Here is a 21,690-nt window from a genome sequence, read left to right on the forward strand (position 1 = left end):
TGATATTCAGCTCAAATAGTTTACAACGACTTATCTTTAAAAAAATTCAACCCAGTAAATCCAACAAATCATTTTTCAGTGCAGGGTTTATTATTATGTATTGTTAATAAATTTAACTTATTAAATCATAATCATAGTGTCTGTAGCTTTTCTTCTTGCACATAGGCTTTGGGTATTATGCTCTGTAGTCCTAAACACAGCATAATAACATGCAAACAGGTATTATGAGTTGGAAGAGGATGTGACACAAAGTGTAAGTTCCGGCAGACTTATAATAGGAACAAGCAGCACAGAATTAAGACTGACAGCTTTGTTGAAGTGTGTGTAAATCTAGATCATCAGTGTGTTCAGAGAATCATGAAGGAGTGTTTCTGTCTTCTCCTCTTTATCCTTCACTTTACTGAAGGTAAGAGCACACTCACAAACACTTTAATTGGGAAAGAATTCAGTTCTTTCATAAAAACCTAAGCTGTTACGTCTTCTAGATGTTATTTTCTGATTTCCTGATTGATCTTTTCTCAAAGAAGCTCACTCTACCTGCAGGTTGTCATATTTCAGATTTTAGACAGAGTAAAGAAGTAACCAGTTACATAGGTGGATCAGTCCTGCTGCCCTGCTCCTGTCATGACCCTCAGTCTAAAGCGCAGACAATCAGATGGAGCTACAGCATTGAAAACAAGTGGACTGAAGTGTTTAAAGATGAGAAATACAAAGACAGAGTGAAGCTGTTTAACCAAAGATCTCCAGCAAATCTGTCTCTGCTCATTTCTGACCTCAGTAAAGAGGATGAAGGGGCCTATATGTGTCAAACTTCACAAACTTACACATATATTAGGATAACAATAAAAGGTAAATGGAAGGTTTTTACTGAAACATGTCTCTGTCAACATGCAGTATATTTTCTTCTATGTCAGTGCAGTGTAAATGTGAATGTGAGTGTAAGTGTTATGAATTTGTTGTCAGGCTGTGATCTGGATCAGAATAAACAGACGCTTGAGGTGACGGGACACTCAGAGCAGTCTGTAGTTTTGTCCTGTTCCTGTACTGAACTACTGGCTAAACCTCAACAATTTACATGGACATTTACTGCACTAAAGCCCAGAGGAAAACCTGAAGAACTTTACCCAGATGAGCAGAGCGAGAGACACAGAGGTCGAGTCAAACTACTGAGCGAAGGATCTCCAGGAAATCTCTCTCTACACATATCAGACCTGAAAAAAGAGGATCAGGGAGAATATCAGTGCTCTGTCCCGACTGGACAACACACCATCACACTCACTGTGAAAGGTACATTTATTCTCTGTGCTGGTCTATTATTGATAATTCTCATGAAAAATATCAGCTGCTTTAATAGGTGACATTTTAATAAATTAAATGCTTTTTTAGTTTATATAATGATTTGAAGGTTTAATTCCCCACACACAGTCCATTCAACTAGAAAACCTGTACAACAAATAGAGGGATCTACAACTAAACAGCCAGAGGACAATTCAATTTTATTTTTATTTTTTCTATTTAATATATTTTGATCTGTTTTCTTTAAAGAGCCCCTATTTTAAGTTTTCGAAAATTATCTTCTGTGCAGTGCAAAACACAGCTCTAAGTGGATGAAAACATTCAGTAGAGGTTTATATCTGAAAGTGCACCATGTATAAAAACTATTGTTATTTAAAAAAAAAATTATTATTAAAAAAATCACAATCGTTTTAATGATTCATCATGAACTTTCCACTTGTTAAAAAATTTGAACCTGCTGGGGCTGTGCATGTAAAGAGCCCCTATTACACATGAATTAGGGTCATATTTTGGTTGTTATGGTCTCTAACAACAGTCTACTATGCATGCAAGGTCTAAAAACATTTTCATGATCTTATAATCTGCATTTATTTTTACCTAATTATCCCAGCAAATCCCATATAAATCGTTCAGCGATTCATTTGTTCATAAACCCCTCCTTAGCGCGAAGCTAATCTGCGCTGATTGGACCGATGACAGCCTACTACGATTGGTCGACACCGACAGCCTTCAGCGTGAGACAATCAACAATATAAAAGTAGTCACAGTGCATACACGCTTCATAGTTTTAGGTGTGGATTTTGGCACCTAGTGGGTGAATGTAAATACATATGATGGACTTGAAAATACAGACGACTAATTATTTTATTGAGCAAAAACTCCAAGAACTGTCGAAGAGATCTCCTGGCCCATCACACTGTACCTGCTCTTCTCTCTCTCACACACACACACACACACACACACACACACACACACACACACACACACACATACACATACACACACACACACACACACACACACACACATATTACCCTCCTCAGTGGACACAACACCAAAACATTCAAAAACAGAGAATGCACTTTCGGGTTGAGGGCAGTGTGATCGTCGTTCGCCTAGAGTGCCAGTTCAGCTTGCTGAGTGCATTTTAGACACCTCACCTCGAAGCTGAGCTGAACTATTTTGAAACTTGACCGTTGCATGTGTGTAGGAACGTAAACAAACCTGACGGTCCGTAAACAAAGCGGCATGCGTCGCGTTTTCAACGTGACTTTACAAGCGATATTAGAATATAAAAAGTTAACCTGATAAAGTACCCGAGGTTACAAGTAACAAAACACAACTAAATACATAATTTGCAAGCTAGAGTAAATGAGGCAACATTTTTAATCGCACATACTTATACTTGTGAAATGGAGGAAAAAACTGATCCATGATGCACTGATCCATGTTCTGACATAGTCCATCAGTAGTCTTTACTGATCCTTCCTTAACCACTTACTCTTCACAGTTTCATCTTTGGGTATAGACTGTCAATAATATCCATCTGCACAGCGTGACTTCAAACACACACTACATGGAAGGGCATTTTCAAAATAAAAACTTAATATGGGTTCTTTAATGTCAATTTTCACAACTATACCACAGAATATCCAACCTTTTGCTGTGTTCCTATAATTTTGTCTGATGATTGCTACATTAACCTACCCTACAACTTTTTTACGGAATTAATAATACTTAAGTTATTATTAAGGTGTCTAACTGCACTGCTTTAATGCCTTTCTGCATTGGACTCACATATATACTCTACACCATGGTTCTCGAAAAGCCATGGTGTATCCTTTTCATCACCAGCTGCAAAAGCTAACACAGAGCTTTAACAAAGACTAAATCAGCATGATAAATGAAGAATCAAAAAGACCAAGTAAAGCAACCACTGTTCACCATGGTGACTTCTAAAAACGTATTGTTAATGAATTATAAATTTTAATTCTTAATAAATGTAATTAAAAATATGGGTAGACGTCTGAAATAAAGTCAAACACAGTACTGTAGTTATAATTGAAGTTGCTGATGATGTTAATAGAGTTGTATGATGATCCCTTGCTGAGATTTTAGACATTAACTGTATTTTGTTTCAGTTATTGAAGCTACAGCTGTGATTGAATTCCAAATAAGATTATAATAGATATTTTTCATCATCATTTGGACACTTTGCTTAATGGAATGTTATTTCAACTATGGCTGTTTACTTTCACCTTTTTTGAACAATTTTTGATCATTTAATTCAATTATCTAAAAAAGTCAGTGAAGTTGCAAGATAAACTAGAACCTAACGTTCATTCAAGAACTTTGATGTTGAGTTGAGAAAGCCAAATTGACTGTGTTGGGTCTGAGAATGGCAGTTGGCAGGAAGCACAGCGGTTGCTAAAATGTTTATGGCATTGCTAGGTGGTTGCAAAGCAGTTTCTAAATGGCAATGCTTGTGTACATATGCATATGTTATTACACTTAGATAACCATTTACAGGATGTAGTTAATCGTTGTTACCATGCATAGTACACAGGAAGTTCCATTTTGCTAGCATGAGTCAAACGAGCCAATACTCAGGTCCCTACAATGTTCTGATGTAGAGCTGTTTTTAAATGGTTGCTAGGTTAGCCTGTTTTATTGCTATGAAGGAAATTGACTGCTTAGTGATGATACATCAAAGCTTCTTGCCAATATGAGTGATATAAATCAACCCTGATGTCTCTATGACAGTCAAAAATTGAACGTGGACTTTATGTAATAGTGGCTTGCCATATTTTATTGAAAACGCAATGCTTAATATGTGTAAAAGGGATACATGCAAAAATGGCTTGCTATACCAGTCAAAATATGTACTTTAAAAAAAGGCAAAATAGAGAAAAACAATTCTTAAAAATGATTCATTGGAAAACTATGTCTAATGATCCCAAAAAAAATATTGCAACAAAATCTTTGGCCAAATTTAAGGGCTTGTATCATATATATATATATATATATATATATATATATATATATATATATATATATATATATATATATATATATATATATATATATATATATATATATATATGCCCGGATTATAAAAATAAAATATTTGACATTTTTTATTCAGAAGCGATTAGTCTGATTGGCATGAGGAGATTTAGCAACAATATTGAATGCAGAAGGCACATTTTGACCAAATTTGGGACTTGTAGCAATAATGGTCTATGAGGAGATACATTTGTTTTCGAGGACAAAGTAGTAAAACGGAATGTTGGCTTTCTCAAGCAAACATAATGAGAAGCAAATCATAAAATTATGTCTTTTTGTATTAATTTGATACAAACTGAAGTCAGTTGTAGATTTGTGTTCCTTCAGTGATTCTGCTTGTTAACAGCAGGTGTTCAACATCAGTTATCAATAACACTCAATTTGTTACTTAATAATATCATTAACTTAAATCACTGCATGTTGAATCTTTCTATAGCTGAAAAATGAAGATTTGAGGGTGCAAACCTGATGAAAACTCACTGTTGAATTTTCAACTCTCAAACTGTTGATTCAGTCATAACCCAATTCTGCTATCTGGGAACTGTTAAATAAAGTTACATTATTGTTTGTTCTACTTATAACTCATTGTGACGATCAAATCAGCTTGACACTGGATTAAAAGCATTTTATCCACAATACAGATATGCAATGTCAGACAGACAGAAATTACACAATTCTTGATGCAGTAACTGATTTTGACAAGAGTTTGTTTACCCTCAGTTTTTTCTTTGTACATCTTCATTGTTTTTAATTGTAATGTTTTAATTCTCAACAGAGAAACATTACTTTCATTCAGCCTGTCTATCAACCAACAAACCTGCAAAACTCTCCGAAGAACAAACAACCAGAGAAAAGAAAACTTGAGAAAACAAGCACACAACTCACCACTTTATAGTCAATGTAAAGATGGATTTATTGATATTGGATATATCTTGACAAAAATTAATCATAAAACCCAATCAACACTCTCACATACCTAATAAACATGTTTCCCTCATTCTGTGTCTCTTTAGGATGTTCAGCAACAGACAGCAGCTCACAGACATACGCAAGAGCATGTGGAAAACTCAGCCATCAGAAAAATATAATTTCAGTATTTAGTTTTATACGGTTTAACTTGTCTTAATGTGGTTTTATAGCTTTATTAACTTGACTTTTGCAGTTATAAAATGTGTGTTTTAAGATAACTCAGGTATTTTTTACATTCTTTATCATGTTTAAGGTCTATACAACTTCTCACTAAAAAAAGTTTCAAAAATACATTATTTGGCAGAAAGATGCTAAAGGAGTGAAATATGTGTAAAGATACTGCAACATGCTCATTAAAATATGGTACACCTCTCAGCCAATAAGACTTGAGAACTAGAAAAGCGGCAGAAAAAAACTGTTTCTATATCAATGCTCTGCAAAGATACATATTTTGTTCAGCAGTAATGAAAAGTAAAAAAAAAAACAGTAAAAAAGCTCTAATGACTGTGCGCAGAAAACGGAGACAGACAGAGAAATATAGAGAGAACTAAATCATGAAACTAGATTACACAACATCCCACTATGTTTCATTGTGCATCTTAAACGGCTTAAATTGACAATGTTATTTTTGGGGTTGTAATTCTCGTTATGAGCACCGGAGGGCGTGTGGATATTTGTGAGTGAATTTAATGAGCCAGATGAGTTCACTTGAAGGTGTAGATAGGAAGTCAAATACATCTTCTGATCATGCTAAGAATAAATATTTGAAAGAATACAATTTATTATTTATTTTAGAGATTTAATTATCTATCTATCTATCTATCTATCTATCTATCTATCTATCTATCTATCTATCTATCTATCTATCTATCTATCTATCTATCTATCTATCTATCTATCTATCTATCTATCTATCTATCTATCTATCTATCTGCCTGTCAGTCTGTTTAGACAGATACACTTATAAATTGCAGTATGATCTGAGATAAACAGGAATCTGATAAAGGCTGATTGAGGGCAGGTGTTTATCAGAAAGGATGCAGGGAGATGTGCTTTTCTGTCGACTGGACTGGTGACCATAATCACATTTAGGCATCAGCAGGGGCGGACTGAGCGTCTATCTTGCCTGCCACCGTGATTCTGGCCTGCCGCCTCCTATAACTTTTCCCGGTTGAAAATGCTGTCACAGTCCGCCCCTGGGCATTATTATAATAAAACCCCATGCTTTTGATCATCATTGTAAGATTTGTTATTTTTCAAATTGTGCAACAAGTACAAATGTTTACTGTTTTTTTTATCTAATAAAATTCATTACAGAGCAAAATCTGCTTCCCTTCATTGCTCTGCCCCTCAAATTCACAAACACACTGATGCAACACATGCTTCTAACTCATTAATAACATACTTGTAATAAACATAAATAAAGTGCATCGAACAAGTTTTTAGATAATGTTGAAGTGGCACAGTGTTCAGCTGTCTTCTGCTCTAAATCCATATAACTCTTGCAACTTGTTCTTGTGAAGTGGAAGCAAATATGTAAATGAAGGTGCAGCACAGCACCACCGTTACCTCAGTTGATTTTGAAGAGGAAATGTTTAACTTACATCTATCATTAATTATTGTAAAGTTGCAGGTGAAGATGATGCACACGATGAAGCGTACAAACACCATAAAATATCTGTTGAACTCACTCATGTATGTGTTATTGTGGTTTGCCTGATGCCAAGTGCGTTGTTAGACATAAAGCTCTACTGGGGCACAGACCCCCTAAAAATTTATATTAATATTGTTACGACCCTGTCTTCTCTTTCTTACCTTTCGGTGGCCTCCCCATGTGACGTCACCGTTAATTAGTTAATTTATGGGTGGAGAAAGTATATATTTGAATTTTTTGTGAAGAACGGCACTTCCTCTGGTGGACCGTTATTCCACAGAGAGGTCATTTTGCTCCAACTCTTTTGTGTTGCCGTCTTATGTTTTGTTTTGTATTTTGTTGAGAGAATTTCATCTGATTTCTTATTTATTTCAAATCCCTAGACAGTTTGTTATACTTTATTATTCCCTTTAATAAATGTTTTTTTCATTATATATCTTTTTGTGTGTCTGATCCTTTTTATGGTACGGTTGGGAGCGAGCTGGCCGTAACAATACATAATATTTACATAATAAATATACATTTTATTTACATTATTTAATATACATTTAAATATACATTTTATTATACATTATTTATTATAAATAAATTTAAGTTAATTTTATTGTTATTGTTCAATTGTTATTCTACATAAATAACAGAAATTTATCCAAAGTGTAACTGGAAAAATATTGTAAAGACACAACTGGAGTGATGCTAAGATCCTTCAAGAAATCTTTTGCATGAATAATTATTAAATTTTATTGAAATTCTATAGACAATTCTATAGAATACAAAAAGGAAGTTTTATAGAATTATCTGTTGTCTTAGACTTGACACATGGTAGAGAATTAGGTTTATTAAGTCTTACCTTTCTGACTCATCATTCCTCCTTTTTACTTCATGCAAAAAAATCTGTCAGGAGGCGGATAGATTATTTACACTTTAGTTTTGTCGACTTGCAATACATACTGCGTTTCACAACACATGAGCGGCGCATGAACAGCAAGTACTTTTTTTGGCATGCATGTTCACAACCGGAACTTCCCAGGTAAAAAAAAAAAAAAGTGCACTAAAATACACTTTATTTAAGTATACTTAGTACACTTTTCAGTAATGTACTAAAAGTGCTCTATTTTCGCACACTAATTTTGTACTTAATGTACTAAAATATAGTATTAAGTATGTGTTAAGATAAACTTAATACCATCTAAGTGTACTCAACTGTGCTATTTTGAGACACCATGAAATTGAACTAAAATGTGCTTTTAACATACTAGATCTGTATTTTAAAAAATATTTATTTAGTTACACCTAGAAATACACTTGAACCCTACTTTTAAACATATTTTATATATATATATATATATATATATATATATATATATATATATATATATATATATATATATATATATATATATATATATATATGACTAATTTAAAGTATAATAGTAATATATTAAAAATATATACAAATTGTTAAAAAAAAATGTGCTAAATACTGTATTAAAAGTATTTTGGGAAAATGTACCTGTCATGTTTACCAGCGAACAACCACCAGATGTCGCTGGTAAACACACACACACACTTAGAACTACACTTTTTCTGGACTACAACTTCATACATGCTCTTCGCCCACACACCTGCTTTCCCATTTAGCTTGATTTACATTCACACCTGAGGACTTTCAGAGACTGATTACACACAGTATTTAAGCAACACACACTCATTCACATTGCCGAGTCTTGTTTATCTGTAAGGTGACATTACAACGCGTTATCCTGGTCTTGTTTTCCCGTGTTTTGTTCTTAGCCCTGTTTATCCTTGTCATCCTGTTTAGCCGCCTGCCTTACGACCTATTGCCTGTTTACTGACTACGATTCTGGATTGTCTACATATATCTGTTTGCTCCCGTATTGACCACTGCTTACCTGACTATTGAATAAACTGCATATTGGATCCTACCTTCTGTTGTTGGTGTCACTCCCCGGCGTTACAGAAGACTCTGCCACACAATGGATTCAGCGGGTATCAAGATCATGTGTCTGCGTCAGGAAGCCCGGTCTATAGAGGAATACGTGGAGGACTTCATCCAGGTATCCCATTTAACATCTTTGGATGACTTATACCTAATGATTTTCTTTCGTGGAGGACTTTCTGAGCCCCTATATTCCACAATGCCTTTGCATGACCCCCACGGGACTCTAGAAGGTTATATTGATCTTGCACTTCAAATGAGTGGGTCCCCCTTCACTGTAGGAGAGGTGGAGGACAACCCTAAATATTTTTTGGGGGGGGGGCAAAGGACAGCAAGACCCGCTGGCAACGGGGCTTGCTGCTCATTCCATCACCACACTCCCAGCTCACAAGATGGCCGACTCCAGTCCTCCAGCTCACAAGATGGCCGACTCCAGTCCTCCAGCTCACAAGATGGCCGACTCCAGTCCTCCAGCTCACAAGATGGCCGACTCCAGTCCTCCAGCTCACAAGATGGCCGACTCCAGTCCTCCAGCTCACAAGATGGCCGACTCCAGTCCTCCAGCTCACAAGATGGCCGACTCCAGTCCTCCAGCTCACAAGATGGCCGACTCCAGTCCTCCAGCTCACAAGATGGCCGACTCCAGTCCTCCAGCTCACAAGATGGCCGACTCCAGTCCTCCAGCTCACAAGATGGCCGACTCCAGTCCTCCAGCTCACAAGATGGCCGACTCCAGTCCTCCAGCTCACAAGATGGCCGACTCCAGTCCTCCAGCTCACAAGATGGCAGACTCCAGTCCTCCAGCTCACAATGTGGTCACAACCAGCCCTCCAGCTCACAATGTGGTAAGCGCCAATCTGCCACCTGCTCACAAGATGGTTTCCTGTTCCTTGTCCGTTCCTGCCATAGTTCCTGTTTCAGTTCCTGAAATACCATCACCTGAGCCACCAGAATGGCCACCACCACCTGAGTTACAAGAGCTGATGCCACCACCAGAACTGTTACTGCCTGAGCTCCCTGAATGGCCGCCGCCGCCTGAGCTCCCTGAATGGCCGCCGCCGCCTGAGCTCCCTGAATGGCCGCCGCCGCCTGAGCTCCCTGAATGGCCGCCGCCGCCTGAGCTCCCTGAATGGCCGCCGCCGCCTGAGCTCCCTGAATGGCCGCCGCCGCCTGAGCTCCCTGAATGGCCGCCGCCGCCTGAGCTCCCTGAATGGCCGCCGCCGCCTGAGCTCCCTGAATGGCCGCCGCCGCCTGAGCTCCCTGAATGGCCGCCGCCGCCTGAGCTCCCTGAATGGCCGCCGCCGCCTGAGCTCCCTGAATGGCCGCCGCCGCCTGAGCTCCCTGAATGGCCGCCGCCGCCTGAGCTCCCTGAATGGCCGCCGCCGCCTGAGCTCCCTGAATGGCCGCCGCCGCCTGAGCTCCCTGAATGGCCGCCGCCTGAGCTCCCTGAATGGCCGCCGCCTGAGCTCCCTGAATGGCCGTTGCCTGAACTTCCTGAATGGCCGCTGCCACCTAAGCTTCCCCAATGGTCGCAGCCTCATGATCCAGGCCCTCCGCAGCTCCACACTCCAGGCCCTCCCGCAGCTCCACGCTCCAGGTACACCCCCGCTGCATGGTCCTGGCCCTCCATCCCTCCCCCTATTCCGCCTCCGCTCCATCTCCCACCTGAACAGTATTAGGAGTGTCTGGAAGCCACTCCTTAGAGGGGGGGCTCTGTCATGTTTACCAGCGAACAACCACCAGATGTCGCTGGTAAACACACACACACTTAGAACTACACTTTTCCTGGACTACAACTTCATACATGCTCTTCGCCCACACACCTGCTTTCTCATTTAGCTTGATTTACATTCACACCTGAGGACTTTCAGAGACTGATTACACACAGTATTTAAGCAACACACACTCATTCACATTGCCCAGTCTTGTTTATCTGTAAGGTGACATTACAACGCGTTATCCTGGTCTTGTTTTCCCGTGTTTTGTTCTTAGCCCTGTTTATCCTTGTCATCCTGTTTAGCCGCCTGCCTTACGACCTATTGCCTGTTTACTGACTACGATTCTGGATTGTCTACATATATCTGTTTGCTCCCGTATTGACCACTGCTTGCCTGACTGTGAATAAAACCTGCATATTGGATCCTACCTTCTGTTGTTGGTGTCACTCCCCGGCGTTACAGTACCTCAACTACAATACATTACTAATAGATTTTTAATAAAGTCAATTTAATGTAAACTTAAAATTACCACACTCAAAATCAATTTAAGTGTTAGTGATATTGCATTCACATTAAGTGTACTTAAGTACAACTTTTGGGAAAATGTATTACTACTACAATACATTACTAATAGATTTTGTATAACTTATTTTAAACTTAGGATTAATATGTAAACAGTGTACTAAAAATCAACTAATGTTTAAAGCATTTAAAGCACACTTTTGAAAAACACACTAATAAAAATCTTTTGGATGTTTTTTCAGTAGTGTACTTTATTGTAGTACACTAAAAATTTATTAATTTTTTAATAAAAATTAAAAGTTGCAAATTAAACTTAGTTGCAAAGTTTTACTGGTATTTAGTATACTTTTGTCAAGTGTACTAAAGTCCTACTGAAGTATAAACATACTTTTAATTAGTATATTTATAGTGTAAAACCATCAAACTTTTATTTAACTCGAAAAATAACAATGTACTAACTTTTAATGAATAAAATGTTACCACTTTTTAGTGATGGGAAGTTTGTATCATTTTACTGACTCGGATCTTTGAGTCTCGTTCATCAAGATGAACAAATCTTTTTTCAAGTCATTTTGTTCATTTGGTTCAATTTGCCAAAATATTATTAAAATGTTACGAATTGCTTCCGAACACATCTACAACTAGCCCGAAAGGTTGATTGCACGACAAATAAGTCATAAGTAGAATATTACAAGAAGAAAATAATATATCAATGATGACCTGCTCTTTTATCTATGAAGGCATTTTTGTCTCTTTGCTCAGCTCACCTCTTCATGTCTTCAAATGTCAGGGGTTCATTCACGTTACACTGACAGTCACATGTAATCTTAATCAATGCACAGTCTAAGCCGATAGGAGCCATGATCGTTTGTTCATCACGTGACAGAATGACTCAAACCCGAGGACTCGAGAGATGAACGGTTCAATTCTTTTTCCGGCTCTAAACGTGTATGATTGGCCCGTGAGAAATGAATGACTCAGACCCGATAGAGGACTCGAGAGATGAACGGTTCAAGTCTTTTTCTGGCTCTAAATGCATATGATTGTCCCGTGAGGAACGAGTGAAAAGCCAAAAAGAATAGCTGCTTCACCCTTCACACAGAAACAATGCAAATTGGCACCGCCTTGGATTGACATTCTGCTACTTTCCTCCAAGGCTGTTTTTTTTTTTTAATTCATTCTCTTCCGCCCGGGCAGCAGCATTCAGCAATCTCGAGGTTCCATGGTGTAATGGTTAGCACTCTGGACTCTGAATCCAGCGATCTGAGTTTAAAACCTAGTTGCTTCACCCTTAAGACCACCAGCTTCCACTTGACCAAAACGCGGTCAAAAAAGAAAATAAAAGATCACATCTGCTCAGTGGTGGCCTCTTTGCCCTGCCCGCCATTTAGTCGTCAAATTACCTGGAATATCGCGCTTTTCTTTTGAAGGCCCTACCTGGCCCTGCTCCAGTAAACGTGTGAGGAGCCCTGCATGCCGAATCACGAGTTACTCAGAAACAATGCAAATTGGCACCGCCTTGGATTGACATTCTGCTACTTTCCTCCAAGGCTGTTTTTTTTTTTTTTATTCATTCTCTTCCGCCCGGGCAGCAGCATTGAGTAACCTAAAGCTTCCATGGTGTAATGGTTAGCACTCTGGACTCTGAATCCAGCGATCCGAGTTCAAATGTTGGTGGGACCTGGTTTTTTGCCAGCACTGCTCAAAAAAGCTGGAATATCATGCTAATACCTTGGAGGCTGGAGAATGACAGTTAGTCTGGGCTTTGTAGGAATGTGAGCTGAAAGTGGCCGGTTAGCTCAGCTGGTTAGAGCGTGGTGCTAATAACGCCAAGGTGGCCGGTTCGAGCCCCGTATTGGCCAAACTTTTACTGTCTTAGGACTCAGAGGCATTTTAAGGCTCTGCTCGGTCTCACAGACATGCATGTTGCAGGAAAGCTGAGTCAACGCAGCCGAAATAGCTCAGTTGGGAGAGCGTTAGACTGAAGATCTAAAGGTCCCTGGTTCGATCCCGGGTTTCGGCAAAGCAGTGTGGTAGTTCTGTTTTTGGCATGAGGGTCAGGTGACCGAAACTCATCCAAAAAAACCTAGCTGCTTCAACCTTAAGTCCACCTGCTTCCACTTGACCTAAACGATATCCTTCTCCCAGATCAGGGGTCACCAATCCTGGTCGTGGAGGGCCGGTTCCCCTGCAGGGTTTAGCTCCATCTTGCCTCAACACACCTGCCTGGATGTTTCAAGTATACCCAGTAAGACCTTGATTAGCTTGGTCAGGTGTGTTTGATTAGGGTTGGAACTAAAATCTGCAGGACACCGGCCCTCCAGGAACAAGTTTGGTGATCACTGTCCCAGATGGTCGCTTCTGGTGATGATTTGAATGGCCTGATCGACAGCACTCTGCTATATATTTAGCGCTTTGATGTCCCACTGCGGATGCGCCACTGAATAAAAGAAAACTGTGACTTGATAGGGCTTCTGAGGTGTTGCAATGCTAAGTACTACACAGGAACCGGCAAAGCTGAACTAAGAAGTTTTGCTTTCAACCCTCAAGGTGCCGCCAGCTTTGCAATGAAGGAAATGTGAAAGGCAAGGAAACAGAAGTGGAGAACGCGGGCATCGATTCCGCTACCTCTCGCATGCTAAGCGAGCGCTCTACCACTTGAGCTAATTCCCCTCGGTGCCATAAATCGGCCGATTTTTCGACGTGGTCAAAAAATATAATAAAAGATCACATCTGCTCTGAAGTGGCCTCTTTGCCCTGCCCGCCATTTAGTCGTCAAATTACCTGGAATATCGCGCTTTTCTTTTGAAGGCCCTACCTGGTCCTGCTCCAGTAAACGTGTGAGGAGCCCTGCATGCCGAATGACGAGTTACTCAGAAACAATGCAAATTGGCACCGCCTTGGATTGACATTCTGCTACTTTCCTCCAAGGCTGTTTTTTTTTTTATTCATTCTCTTCTGCCCGGGCAGCAGCATTCAGTAGCCTAAAGGTTCCCTGGTGTAATGGTTAGCACTCTGGACTCTGAATCCAGCGATCCGAGTTCAAATCTCGGTGGGACCTGGCTTTTTGCCAGCACTGCTCAAAAAAGCTGGAATATCATGCTAATCCCTTGGAGGCTGGAGAATGACAGTTAGTCTGGGCTTTGTAGTAATGTGAGCTGAAAGTCGCTGGTTAGAGCGTGGCGCTAATAACGCCAAGGTGGCGGGTTCGAGCCCCGTATTGGCCAAACTTTTACTGTCTTAGGACTCAGAGGCATTTTAAGGCTCTGATCGGTCTCACAGACATCCATGTTGCAGGAAAAATGAGTCAACGCAGCCGAAATAGCTCAGTTGGGAGAGCGTTAGACTGAAGATCTAAAGGTCCCTGGTTCGATCCCGGGTTTCGGCAAAGCAGTGTGGTAGTTCTGTTTTTGGCATGAGGGTCAGGTGACCGAAACTCATCCAAAAAAACCTAGCTGCTTCACCCTTAAGTCCACCTGCTTCCACTTGACCAAAACGATATCCTTCTCCCAGATCAGGGGTCACCAATCCTGGTCGTGGAGGGCCGGTGTCCCTGCAGGGTTTAGCTCCATCTTGCCTCAACACACCTGCCTGGATGTTTCAAGTATACCCAGTAAGACCTTGATTAGCTTGGCCAGGTGTGTTTGATTAGGGTTGGAACTAAAATCTGCAGGACACCGGCCCTCCAGGAACAAGTTTGGTGATCACTGTCCCAGATGGTCGCTTCTGGTGATGATTCCAATGGCCTGATCGACAGCACTCTGCTATATATTTAGCGCTTTGATGTCCCACTGCGGATGCGCCACTGAATAAAAGAAAACTGTGACTTGATAGGGCTTCTGAGGTGTTGCAATGCTAAGTACTACACAGGAACCGGCAAAGCTGAACTAAGAAGTTTTGCTTTCAACCCTCAAGGTGCCGCCAGCTTTGCAATGAAGGAAATGTGAAAGGCAAGGAAACAGAAGTGGAGAATGCGGGCATCGATCCCGCTACCTCTCGCATGCTAAGCGAGCGCTCTACCACTTGAGCTAATTCCCCTCGGTGCCATAAATGGGCTGATTTTTCGACGTGGTCAAAAAATATAATAAAAGATCACATCTGCTCTGTGGTGGCCTCTTTGCCCTGCCTGCCATTTAGTCGTCAAATTACCTGGAATATCGCGCTTTTCTTTTGAAGGCCCTACTTGGTCCTGCTCCAGTAAACGTGTGAGGAGCCCTGCATGCCGAATGACGAGTTACTCAGAAACAATGCAAATTGGCACCGCCTTGGATTGACATTCTGCTACTTTCCTCCAAGGCTGTTTTTTTTTTTTTATTCATTCTCTTCTGCCCGGGCAGCAGCATTCAGTAGCCTAAAGGTTCCATGGTGTAATGGTTAGCACTCTGGACTCTGAATCCAGCGAACCGAATTCTAATCTCGGTGGGACCTGGCTTTTTGCCAGCACTGCTCAAAAAAGCTGGAATATCATGCTAATCACTTGGAGTCTGGAGAATGACAGTTAGTCTAGGCTTTGTAGTAATGTGAGCTGAAAGTGGCCGGTTAGCTCAGCTGGTTAGAGCGTGGTGCTAATAACGCCAAGGTGGCGGGTTCGAGCCCCGTATTGGCCAAACTTTTACTGTCTTAGGACTCAGAGGCATTTTGAGGCTCTGATCGGTCTCACAGACATGCATGTTGTAGGAAAGCTGAGTCAACGCAGCCGAAATAGCTCAGTTGGGAGAGCGTTAGACAGAAGATCTAAAGGTCCCTGGTTCGATCCCGGGTTTCGGCAAAGCAGTGTGGTAGTTCTGTTTTTGGCATGAGGGTCAGGTGACCGAAACTCATCCAAAAAACCTAGCTGCTTCACCCTTAAAGGGTCACGAAACACCAAAACACATTTTTTGAGCTTTTGACAGTCGTATATGTGTCCCACACTGCTAAAAACACTATTAGGACACCTATATTTCACTAAAAAGTGTAAATTGGTTGTTTTTGCGTTATTTCAAGCAAATTCGTACTTCCTGTTTGAAACGAATTTTTGAAGCTGCGTCACGGTCATGACATAATAGCGTGTATTCCAGCGTGCAGACTGGGCGTCTGTGCCTGAGTGAGCCTTATTACGTCTTACAGTGTGATACATTAATGCATGAGTAAGACTTGGTTCAAACCAATCAGCGCGCTCTATTGTGCAACTTCATTAATATTCATTTGTGTCACCGTGTTTACACCACAAAGACGCCACGTTGTGTTGGCAAAACAAGCGTGAAGTGTTGCTTTTATAGTTTGCTGCCGTTAAGTTTCGTTTTCATTTTCTCTCTGTGGGAGCTTATCTGGATCACGTGTGGATTAACGGTGTACGCGACGCTCGACAACAATAACTTACGTGTCTAAGGAGGATTATTGTTTACCTGAGAGCTGTTCTCATCTGCAAACGCTGAAATCTGGATTTGCTTGTAGTATTCTCTCCATAAAGACGCGGCTCTAGTTGCTGGCGATTGTCCTGTCTCTACAGATTTGGTAAGTGAGCGACCAGTGCTCTTTGTTTATTCAGTTTGTTCATATCGAATTAAGTTAACTATAGCACTGAGTGCAGAAATGTTAGCACCACATTTAGTGACCGGAATAACACACGCGGCTTTCTGACGCTACCTGCCGTGTGCATCTAAGTTTCCGGGAAATGCGGAGTTTTTTTTTTCTCTCATTAACACACGCGGCTTTCTGATGCTACCTGCCGTGTGCATCTAAGTTTCCGGGAAATGCGGAGTTTTTTTTCTCTCATTCGCCGTGCGGTATCAAACATTGCATGAAAAATACACGCTTAGAGCAGATCCTCGAATCAAATATCGCGTTTGTCGCGAGGGGCATGAATGAATTCCCTGAATGAAACTGCAGTTAAAGTCCAACATTTATTAATTCAGCAAATAATTCGACTACAGATGTCCACGTAGGTTAAACACCATCGCTTTCTCCTGTCTGTGTGGGTGTGTATTTTGACTCTGAAACTCACGCGTGCACAAATAGACACTCCCACACCATCCCACTTTAGTTCCTCCGACACTCCCCCCTAAACAGAGCTGGACACGCCCACTTTTCTGACTTTTTCGAAAGTAGAGGTGTGAAAACACCCTGCTGAAACGAGGGGGTTTCATGGCCCTTTAAGTCCACCTGTTTCCACTTGACCAAAACTATATCCTTCTCCCAGATCAGGGGTCACCAATCCTGGTCGTGGAGTGCCGGTGTCCCTGCAAGGTTTAGCTCCATCTTGCCTCAACACACCTGCCTGGATGTTTTAAGCATACCCAGTAAGACCTTGATTAGCTTGGTCAGGTGTGTTTGATTAGGGTTGGAACTAAAATCTGCAGGACACCGGCCCTCCAGGAACAAGTTTGGTGATCACTGTCCCAGATGGTCGCTTCTGGTGATGATTCCAATGGCCTGATCGACAGCACTCTGCTATATATTTAGCGCTTTGATGTCCCACTGCGGATGCGCCACTGAATAAAAGAAAACTGTGACTTGATAGGGCTTCTGAGGTGTTGCAATGCTAAGTACTACACAGGAACCAGCAAAGCTGAACTAAGAAGTTTTACTTTCAACCCTCAAGGTGCCGCCAGCTTTGCAATGAAGGAAATGTGAAAGGCAAGGAAACAGAAGTGGAGAATGCGGGCATCGATCCCGCTACCTCTCGCATGCTAAGCGAGCGCTCTACCACTTGAGCTAATTCCCCTCGGTGCCATAAATTGGCCGATTTTTCGACGTGGTCAAAAAATATAATAAAAGATCACATCTGCTCTGTGGTGGCCTCTTTGCCCTGCCCGCCATTTAGTCGTCAAATTACCTGGAATATCGCGCTTTTCTTTTGAAGGCCCTACCTGGTCCTGCTCCAGTAAACGTGTGAGGAGCCCTGCATGCCGAATGACGAGTTACTCAAAAACATTGCAAATTGGCACCACTTTGGATTGACATTCTGCTACTTTCCTCCAAGGCTGTTTTTTTTTTTTTTATTCATTCTCTTCCGCCCGGGCAGCAGCTATCAGCAATCTTGAGGTTCCATGGTGTAATGGTTAGCACTCTGGACTCTGAATCCAGCGATCCGAGTTTAAACCTAGCTGCTTCAACCTTAAGTCCACCAGCTTCCACTTGACCAAAACGCTATCCTTCTCCCAGATGGTCACGTCGCTTCTGGTGATGATTCCAATGGCCTGATCGAGCGCTCTACTATTTGAGCTAATTTCCCTCGGTGCTGTTCATTGGCCGCTTTTTCGACGTGGTCAAAAAATAAAATAAAAGATCACATCTGCTCTGTGGTGGCCTCTTTGCCCTGCCCGCCATTTAGTCGTCAAATTACCTGGAATATCGCGCTTTTCTTTTGAAGGCCCTACCTGGTCCTGCTCCAGTAAACGTGTGAGGAGCCCTGCATGCCGAATCACGAGTTACTCAGAAACAATGCAAATTGGCACCGCCTTGGATTGACATTCTGCTATTTTCCTCCAAGGCTGTTTTTTTTTTTATTCATTCTCTTCCGCCCGGGCAGCAGCATTCAGTAGCCTAAAGGTTCCATGGTGTAATGGTTAGCACTCTGGACTCTGAATCCAGCGATCCGAGTTCAAATCTCGGTGGAACCTGGCTTTTTGCCAGCACTGCTCAAAAAAGCTGGAATAGCATGCTAATCCCTTGGAGTCTGGAGAATGACAGTTAGTCTGGGCTTTGTAGTAATGTGAGCTGAAAGTGGCCGGTTAGCTCAGCTGGTTAGAGCGTGGTGCTAATAACGCCAAGGTCGCGGGTTCGAGCCCCGTATTGGCCAAACTTTTACTGTCTTAGGACTCAGAGGCATTTTAAGGCTCTGATCGGTCTCACAGACATGCATGTTGCAGGAAAGCTGAGTCAACGCAGCCGAAATAGCTCAGTTGGGAGAGCGTTAGACTGAAGATCTAAAGGTCCCTGGTTCGATCCCGGGTTTCGGCAAAGCAGTGTGGGTGTTCTGTTTTTGGCATGAGGGTCAGGTGACCGAAACTCATCCAAAAAACCTAGCTGCTTCACTCTTAAGTCCACCTGCTTCCACTTGACCAAAACGATATCCTTCTCCCAGATCAGGGGTCACCAATCCTGGTCGTGGAGGGCCGGTGTCCCTGCAGGGTTTAGCTCCATCTTGCCTCAACACACCTGCCTGGATGTTTCAAGTATACCCAGTAAGACCTTGATTAGCTTGGTCAGGTGTGTTTGATTAGGGTTGGAACTAAAATCTGCAGGACACCGGCCCTCCAGGAACAAGTTTGGTGATCACTGTCCCAGATGGTCGCTTCTGGTGATGATTCCAATGGCCTGATCGACAGCACTCTGCTATATATTTAGCGCTTTGATGTCCCACTGCGGATGCGCCACTGAATAAAAGAAAACTGTGACTTGATAGGGCTTCTGAGGTGTTGCAATGCTAAGTACTACACAGGAACCAGCAAAGCTGAACTAAGAAGTTTTGCTTTCAACCCTCAAGGTGCCGCCAGCTTTGCAATGAAGGAAATGTGAAAGGCAAGGAAACAGAAGTGGAGAATGCGGGCATCGATCCCGCTACCTCTCGCATGCTAAGCGAGCGCTCTACCACTTGAGCTAATTCCCCTCGGTGCCATAAATTGGCCGATTTTTCGACGTGGTCAAAAAATATAATAAAAGATCACATCTGCTCTGTGGTGGCCTCTTTGCCCTGCCCGCCATTTAGTCGTCAAATTACCTGGAATATCGCGCTTTTCTTTTGAAGGCCCTACCTGGTCCTGCTCCAGTAAACGTGTGAGGAGCCCTGCATGCCGAATGACGAGTTACTCAGAAACATTGCAAATTGGCACCACTTTGGATTGACATTCTGCTACTTTCCTCCAAGGCTGTTTTTTTTTTTTTTTATTCATTCTCTTCCGCCCGGGCAGCAGCTATCAGCAATCTCGAGGTTCCATGGTGTAATGGTTAGCACTCTGGACTCTGAATCCAGCGATCCGAGTTTAAACCTAGCTGCTTCAACCTTAAGTCCACCAGCTTCCACTTGACCAAAACGCTATCCTTCTCCCAGATGGTCACGTCGCTTCTGGTGATGATTCCAATGGCCTGATCGAGCGCTCTACTATTTGAGCTAATTTCCCTCGGTGCTGTTCATTGGCCGCTTTTTCGACGTGTTCAAAAAATAAAATAAAAGATCACATCTGCTCTGTGGTGGCCTCTTTGCCCTGCCCGCCATTTAGTCGTCAAATTACCTGGAATATCGCGCTTTTCTTTTGAAGGCCCTACCTGGTCCTGCTCCAGTAAACGTGTGAGGAGCCCTGCATGCCGAATCACGAGTTACTCAGAAACAATGCAAATTGGCACCGCCTTGGATTGACATTCTGCTATTTTCCTCCAAGGCTGTTTTTTTTTTTTATTCATTCTCTTCCGCCCGGGCAGCAGCATTCAGTAGCCTAAAGGTTCCATGGTGTAATGGTTAGCACTCTGGACTCTGAATCCAGCGATCCGAGTTCAAATCTCGGTGGAACCTGGCTTTTTGCCAGCACTGCTCAAAAAAGCTGGAATAGCATGCTAATCCCTTGGAGTCTGGAGAATGACAGTTAGTCTGGGCTTTGTAGTAATGTGAGCTGAAAGTGGCCAGTTAGCTCAGCTGGTTAGAGCGTGGTGCTAATAACGCCAAGGTCGCGGGTTCGAGCCCCGTATTGGCCAAACTTTTACTGTCTTAGGACTCAGAGGCATTTTAAGGCTCTGATCGGTCTCACAGACATGCATGTTGCAGGAAAGCTGAGTCAACGCAGCCGAAATAGCTCAGTTGGGAGAGCGTTAGACTGAAGATCTAAAGGTCCCTGGTTCGATCCCGGGTTTCGGCAAAGCAGTGTGGGTGTTCTGTTTTTGGCATGAGGGTCAGGTGACCGAAACTCATCCAAAAAACCTAGCTGCTTCACTCTTAAGTCCACCTGCTTCCACTTGACCAAAACGATATCCTTCTCCCAGATCAGGGGTCACCAATCCTGGTCGTGGAGGGCCGGTGTCCCTGCAGGGTTTAGCTCCATCTTGCCTCAACACACCTGCCTGGATGTTTCAAGTATACCCAGTAAGACCTTGATTAGCTTGGTCAGGTGTGTTTGATTAGGGTTGGAACTAAAATCTGCAGGACACCGGCCCTCCAGGAACAAGTTTGGTGATCACTGTCCCAGATGGTCGCTTCTGGTGATGATTCCAATGGCCTGATCGACAGCACTCTGCTATATATTTAGCGCTTTGATGTCCCACTGCGGATGCGCCACTGAATAAAAGAAAACTGTGACTTGATAGGGCTTCTGAGGTGTTGCAATGCTAAGTACTACACAGGAACCAGCAAAGCTGAACTAAGAAGTTTTGCTTTCAACCCTCAAGGTGCCGCCAGCTTTGCAATGAAGGAAATGTGAAAGGCAAGGAAACAGAAGTGGAGAATGCGGGCATCGATCCCGCTACCTCTCGCATGCTAAGCGAGCGCTCTACCACTTGAGCTAATTCCCCTCGGTGCCATAAATTGGCCGATTTTT

The 21,690-nt window shown here is 42.2% G+C and overlaps 1 protein-coding gene and 16 non-coding genes across 18 annotated transcripts; 13 read left to right on the forward strand and 4 right to left on the reverse strand.

Moving 5' to 3' along the window:
- The first annotated feature begins 279 nt into the window (after positions 1–279).
- Positions 280–7,419, forward strand: LOC137490192 (polymeric immunoglobulin receptor-like). 2 transcript variants are annotated; one of them, XM_073944830.1, is made up of 5 exons: positions 280–406; positions 544–849; positions 964–1,287; positions 5,138–5,262; positions 5,376–7,419. In XM_073944830.1, exons 1-4 carry the CDS (start codon positions 358–360, stop codon positions 5,224–5,226), a joined length of 768 nt encoding a protein of 255 aa, XP_073800931.1. In that variant the 5' UTR covers positions 280–357; the 3' UTR covers positions 5,227–5,262; positions 5,376–7,419. The 2 variants fall into 2 exon arrangements, with proteins under 2 accessions (XP_073800931.1, XP_073800930.1); XM_073944829.1 differs by lacking the exon at positions 280–406 and having other exon boundaries at positions 411–849.
- Positions 7,420–12,973: 5,554 nt separating this feature from the next.
- Positions 12,974–13,047, forward strand: trnai-aau (transfer RNA isoleucine (anticodon AAU)). Its single transcript has one exon. It is a non-coding gene; the product is annotated as a tRNA-Ile (tRNA).
- An 88-nt stretch (positions 13,048–13,135) lies between these two features.
- On the forward strand, positions 13,136–13,208 carry trnaf-gaa (transfer RNA phenylalanine (anticodon GAA)). The gene has a single exon. It is a non-coding gene; the product is annotated as a tRNA-Phe (tRNA).
- A 966-nt stretch (positions 13,209–14,174) lies between these two features.
- On the forward strand, positions 14,175–14,246 carry trnaq-cug (transfer RNA glutamine (anticodon CUG)). The gene has a single exon. It is a non-coding gene; the product is annotated as a tRNA-Gln (tRNA).
- Positions 14,247–14,500: 254 nt separating this feature from the next.
- On the forward strand, positions 14,501–14,573 carry trnaf-gaa (transfer RNA phenylalanine (anticodon GAA)). The gene has a single exon. It is a non-coding gene; the product is annotated as a tRNA-Phe (tRNA).
- A 577-nt stretch (positions 14,574–15,150) lies between these two features.
- trnaa-agc (transfer RNA alanine (anticodon AGC)) lies at positions 15,151–15,223 on the reverse strand. Its single transcript has one exon. It is a non-coding gene; the product is annotated as a tRNA-Ala (tRNA).
- Positions 15,224–15,718: 495 nt separating this feature from the next.
- On the forward strand, positions 15,719–15,792 carry trnai-aau (transfer RNA isoleucine (anticodon AAU)). The gene has a single exon. It is a non-coding gene; the product is annotated as a tRNA-Ile (tRNA).
- An 88-nt stretch (positions 15,793–15,880) lies between these two features.
- trnaf-gaa (transfer RNA phenylalanine (anticodon GAA)) lies at positions 15,881–15,953 on the forward strand. Its single transcript has one exon. It is a non-coding gene; the product is annotated as a tRNA-Phe (tRNA).
- Positions 15,954–17,815: 1,862 nt separating this feature from the next.
- Positions 17,816–17,888, reverse strand: trnaa-agc (transfer RNA alanine (anticodon AGC)). The gene has a single exon. It is a non-coding gene; the product is annotated as a tRNA-Ala (tRNA).
- Positions 17,889–18,714: 826 nt separating this feature from the next.
- trnaq-cug (transfer RNA glutamine (anticodon CUG)) lies at positions 18,715–18,786 on the forward strand. Its single transcript has one exon. It is a non-coding gene; the product is annotated as a tRNA-Gln (tRNA).
- Positions 18,787–18,891: 105 nt separating this feature from the next.
- Positions 18,892–18,965, forward strand: trnai-aau (transfer RNA isoleucine (anticodon AAU)). The gene has a single exon. It is a non-coding gene; the product is annotated as a tRNA-Ile (tRNA).
- An 88-nt stretch (positions 18,966–19,053) lies between these two features.
- trnaf-gaa (transfer RNA phenylalanine (anticodon GAA)) lies at positions 19,054–19,126 on the forward strand. The gene has a single exon. It is a non-coding gene; the product is annotated as a tRNA-Phe (tRNA).
- Positions 19,127–19,702: 576 nt separating this feature from the next.
- Positions 19,703–19,775, reverse strand: trnaa-agc (transfer RNA alanine (anticodon AGC)). Its single transcript has one exon. It is a non-coding gene; the product is annotated as a tRNA-Ala (tRNA).
- Positions 19,776–20,603: 828 nt separating this feature from the next.
- On the forward strand, positions 20,604–20,675 carry trnaq-cug (transfer RNA glutamine (anticodon CUG)). Its single transcript has one exon. It is a non-coding gene; the product is annotated as a tRNA-Gln (tRNA).
- Positions 20,676–20,780: 105 nt separating this feature from the next.
- Positions 20,781–20,854, forward strand: trnai-aau (transfer RNA isoleucine (anticodon AAU)). Its single transcript has one exon. It is a non-coding gene; the product is annotated as a tRNA-Ile (tRNA).
- An 88-nt stretch (positions 20,855–20,942) lies between these two features.
- trnaf-gaa (transfer RNA phenylalanine (anticodon GAA)) lies at positions 20,943–21,015 on the forward strand. Its single transcript has one exon. It is a non-coding gene; the product is annotated as a tRNA-Phe (tRNA).
- A 576-nt stretch (positions 21,016–21,591) lies between these two features.
- On the reverse strand, positions 21,592–21,664 carry trnaa-agc (transfer RNA alanine (anticodon AGC)). The gene has a single exon. It is a non-coding gene; the product is annotated as a tRNA-Ala (tRNA).
- Positions 21,665–21,690: the final 26 nt, after the last annotated feature.

The sequence above is a fragment of the Danio rerio genome, chromosome 3 (assembly GCF_049306965.1).
Source record: "Danio rerio strain Tuebingen ecotype United States chromosome 3, GRCz12tu, whole genome shotgun sequence".
Taxonomy (NCBI): domain Eukaryota; kingdom Metazoa; phylum Chordata; class Actinopteri; order Cypriniformes; family Danionidae; genus Danio; species Danio rerio.